The sequence below is a fragment of the Solanum pennellii genome, chromosome 2 (genome assembly GCF_001406875.1).
Source record: "Solanum pennellii chromosome 2, SPENNV200".
Classification (NCBI taxonomy): Eukaryota; Viridiplantae; Streptophyta; class Magnoliopsida; order Solanales; family Solanaceae; genus Solanum; species Solanum pennellii.
The window spans coordinates 34,449,530-34,454,362 of record NC_028638.1 but is presented as its reverse complement, the minus strand read 5'-3'; the positions used below and the strand labels follow the sequence as shown (position 1 = coordinate 34,454,362).

At 29.9% G+C, this 4,833-nt stretch overlaps 1 protein-coding gene across 1 annotated transcript; it reads left to right on the top strand.

The window, feature by feature from the left end:
- Positions 1–2,541: 2,541 nt before the first annotated feature.
- LOC107009918 (F-box/kelch-repeat protein At3g23880-like) lies at positions 2,542–4,205 on the top strand. Its single transcript, XM_015209219.1, has 2 exons — positions 2,542–2,997; positions 4,101–4,205. Exons 1-2 carry the CDS (start codon positions 2,542–2,544, stop codon positions 4,203–4,205), a joined length of 561 nt encoding a protein of 186 aa, XP_015064705.1.
- The last annotated feature ends 628 nt before the right edge of the window (positions 4,206–4,833 follow it).

The window sequence follows — 4,833 nt, the reverse complement described above, 5'->3', positions numbered from 1 at the left end:
AAACTTTATAAAACCTTGGCAAAGGTTCTCGGACATGAAAATGATGAAAAATAAAGAGATTTCGATGAGTTATGTCGTAGTGGAATCAAGTCAAATGATCGTCGATTGTATCTTTGATATGAAATAGCACTCAATGTTAGTAATGGTTACGAGGATCTTAAATTTGAATATGTCATATAATGTGGACAGATAAATGATTTATCAAATAAAATGCACTATTCAAGTATATTTTGTTTCACTTAGAAATGTGATATTTTTCAACTTATAGTTCAAAAATAGAAATATACGTAAGTGGGGTACAAATAAATCATTGTGCAAAAGTATAGCGATACTATATAAAGTATTGTTTGTGCTTTGGGGCATAAAGGATTTTCGCAGAAGTCTTGACATTAATAAGTGGAGATATGTTCTCCGCTAATTGATACAACGAAACTTAGTTCAGTCTCGCAATATATGAAATACTTGAATATGTATAATGACTGATTATCATGTCTAACTAGACGATGAAGGTTATATGAAAATTCTTGAAGGATTTAAAAGGTCTTTAAAAAATTTCATGTAGATTGCTTAACACATAGAAACAATCTTTCAACCTCATGAAAATGATTAAAATTGTCATGTATTAGTGCAATCAGTGCACTTACATATTGTTAATTATGAAAATGTTAGAAGATTATTTACTATATATCTAAAGTTATTTGAGGGGATTGTCATATTACCATTAAAGTTATGCCAAGAAATTAAGAAAGCAATGATCACTCAACACATAGAAGATGTGTGATTTTCTTTGAGAAGAAACGACGAGCAATGCATAAAACTGTGATCAATCTCTGAGTTAGAAACGATTTGATTATGTAAATGCAGAATATTAATTTATTCTACATAAATCTTGATCACAAATGAGCTAGCACAACACTATCTTGGCATTCAAAGAATCAAACATTGGTAATCACTTTTTCAAATCATACGAAAATAATATTGATACTCCATCCGTTTCAAAAAGAATGGTCTAGTTTGACTTGGAACGGGGTTTAAGAAAAGAAAGAAAACTTTTTAATCTTGTGGTTCAAAATTAAAGTTATGTCAAATATATCAAAATGCCCTTTAATCTTGTGCCTTGAACATGTCACGCGGAAAGTTAAAGTTAAAGTGTTGCTAAAAAGGAAAGGGATCATTCTTTTTGAAACAGACTAAAAAGGAAATATGATCATTCTTTTTTAAACGGAGGAGTATATAAAGTAAGTCGGTGATGTGTATGATTAGAATTATGATCTATCATATTCAGAAAATATGTGATTTTCCTTTGGCAAAGAATATTCTAACCATCATATACATAAATAATATATAGTTCAATTGAAAGGAGGTTACAATCATGAGGTCGGACAAAACATATTTAACAAGCTCAGAATAAGAAAAAACTTTATACTCATCAAAATAATATGTTTTTCCAAAAATTTACAAAAATAGTATAAATGTATTTTACAGTAACATTTTAGGGTATATTTTATTTTTTAAAAGTTGATGACGTTAGGTTGATATACGTTACTCATAGTATCATTCTACTCCTAAAACGTTACTCACAGTAACGTTTTAAGAGTAAAACGTTACTCAAAATAACGTTTTAGGAGTAAAACATTACTTACAATGACGTATATCAACCTAGCGCTGTTAGTTTTATAAAAATGAAATATAGCCTAAAATGCTACTGTGAAATACATTTATACTAGTTTTGTAAAAAAATTTAAAAATGTATTATTTTGATAAATTATTTTATATTATGACTTAATTTGATAAAAAAATCTATTTTTTATTAAAGTGATCCAATTTAATATTTAAATTAAAGTAATTAAATGCTTTTATAACATCTTAATTTAAAGTAGGGATAAAATCGTAATTCAACTTTCTAAAAAATATATGTGTATATATATATATATATATATATATATATATATTATTATTATGATAGATATGATTATATGCTGTTCTTTGCTTCAATGATATTGATGAAGTAAAATATGCATGACCGAGGAATGAAAAATAAAATATATTTATGGTAAACAAGCTCATAATTAGGGTAAAATCCAACTTATTACCTTCTACTACTTGGATTTAGAGTTAGAGTTGAATAAGGCTTAAATTGTATTATAAAGCAATGGTAATTAAAAAAAAAAAACTATCAGCAACATGGACGGACGCTCAAATATCCCTTATTTGCCTAGAGATATTGTCAACTCGATCTTCTTAAAGCTTCCTGTGAAATCTCTTTCACGATTCAAAAGTTGTTGTAAATCATGGCATTGTTGTGTTGATGATGCCGACTTCATCAAGTCATATCTACATAACTCATCCATCGATATTAGTCGTAAAAAAATTGTCTTGGTTAGTTTCATTCTATCTCTACATACAACAAACCCCAAATATAAAATTGTATCAACGGAAGCATCAATTAATGCTGATTCAAAAGTTGTATATTTGAATATCCCAGAATTCTGTTTTAAATATTTTTTTTTACAAGTGTTTTCATGTAGTGGCTTGGTCCTAATGACGTCATACGATCCTGGCTATAGCATGACATTATTCAATCCTGCAATTGGAAAATACAAAGTCATTCCAGATTCTCTGAATAAAAATCGTTGTTCGACGACATCTCCAATATTTGGTTTTGCCTATGATTTTGTGGCTGAAGATTACAAGGTTATATGTGCACATTACTTGATAAACGAACACTTCAACGTTGTTGAAGTATACTCTATTAAAGATCAACATTGGAGAACAATTCACAGTGCTTTTCCAATTTGCCCGGATGATTCTTCTCACACGTACCTATACGATAATCAAGTTTCATTAAACGGTGTGATTTACCGGATGTCATATGACAAGGAAATTATATCTTTCCATCTAGTAGATGAAAAATTTATTGTAACACCAGTGCCAAGAACATGTGGGGAAAGGCCGAAATTACATGCATTGGGTGATGGCGTGTGTGTTTTTACAACGGTTGGCGAGGAAAATTTGATTTGGTTGCTGGAGAAAGATAGGTGGAACTGTATTAACAAGTTTCCTACTTTTGACTCACTCACTCGAATGTGTATATGGTCAGATCTTGAACCACAAGGTATCTTCCTATGTGTTAAGGAGAATGGGAACATACTATGGACAAAGTGTAGCGGTTCTTTTATTGAGTATAACCCGCGAAAAAATGAATATACTGAATTTAAATTTACACAAATTCCTTACATTGGGACAAGTAAGACTTTGTATGTCGAAAGTTTAGTTCCCTTGAAGATTTCATGGGATTGAAATTACCAGAAGCTGAAATATACACCTTTTTTTTTTCTTGATTGGAATTTTTGTTTATGTCCTTTAACCAGTTCACACGTACGTAATACATAGTTACACTCAAATAACTGTATACTTTTATTGTTTTATAGTATAGTAAGTAAAATTTAATTAATTATTTTGATGCTTCAAATAGTAAGAGTTTAATAATTTGACTACTTTTACTTGTCATGATGCGTTTTTTAAACGTTTATCTGATTATTTTTAAAATTAAAATTAGATTACATTAAATCAATATTTTAAATTAAAATATTAGATATAAAAATTATACGAAAATTACTTAAATTACAATTTTTTTGCATATCAATCAATATGATGAAAAAATACATAATAAATATTAGTCAATATCCTTATCGTTTGACTCTAAAAATGAAACTATCACAACTAACAAGGGACGGGAGGAGTAATGAACAAATTAGTTCTTCTGATTTTCTATCCTTTCTTCGTTATGATTGTGGCTTGGTAAGTTGTTGAAAGAAAAAAATCCCATTTTCACTTATGAACTGTTGTATCATATTTAGGATCTTTGACAACACAAAGTTCTCAATTGTTGCTAATTACCGCCTCATATATTTATGTTGGTTTATTAAAGAACAAGAGTTAGAAAAACTAAAGAAACAAAGAGAAAAGTAAGGTGGATACGGTTTTAAGTATTGGAATAATAATAATAATCACATTTGCTTTGCTCGTGATTATTATTTATAATAATCTGCCAGTCAAATTTTGTCACTCCTCACTAATTATTGTTATTTTTACTGCAGCACTATGAATTCAAGCCTGTGCAAGTTAATCTTCTGGAACAAGTCCTTGTAAATGGAAATCCCCTGCCTCCTGATTTTGCTAGTCGTGATTCACTACTACTATGAGAAAATGAAAATAATCTTCTGTAAATGTCTGTGTTTAGCTACCAACATCGCGATATATTCAGTGGGATTCCTGTAGGAAACAAAACTAGGCAAACTACTCACATGCCCTTGTATCTTTTTTCAATCTGACTATGTCATTTCCATCAGATGTGTAGTATGAAGCAAAATTTATTTTCTCTTTGTACTTCTGTCGGGTCCCGGTTTTCAATTTGTAGTCCTGTTATCGACATAACTTGGTGAAGCAGATCTTAAGTTGAGATATCATCTTTATTGTTTGAGGTCATGCTATCTTATATGTAATATCACTTGTTCGTCTCAGACTTACTCATCATAATAAATACTCTCCATCACAATTTGTGTTTGGTAATGAATTGCTCATATACTAAATTTTGAATGTGCTTTATATGTGTCAGTAGCACCATCACAATGCACTAAAATGGACCCCCAAAGAAGGTTAGACGACATATATGTTGGGTTTGATTACCCCTCCAAAATTCGCTACCTTATGCCATTGATGAGAGATTTATTCACCTGCAGATTGTCGATTTGATGAAGCAAATTTTCTGCAATTAAGGGGAGGAAAAGTGATTTTAAAAGAAAAATTGCATGGAAAGTTTCATCATTTTCT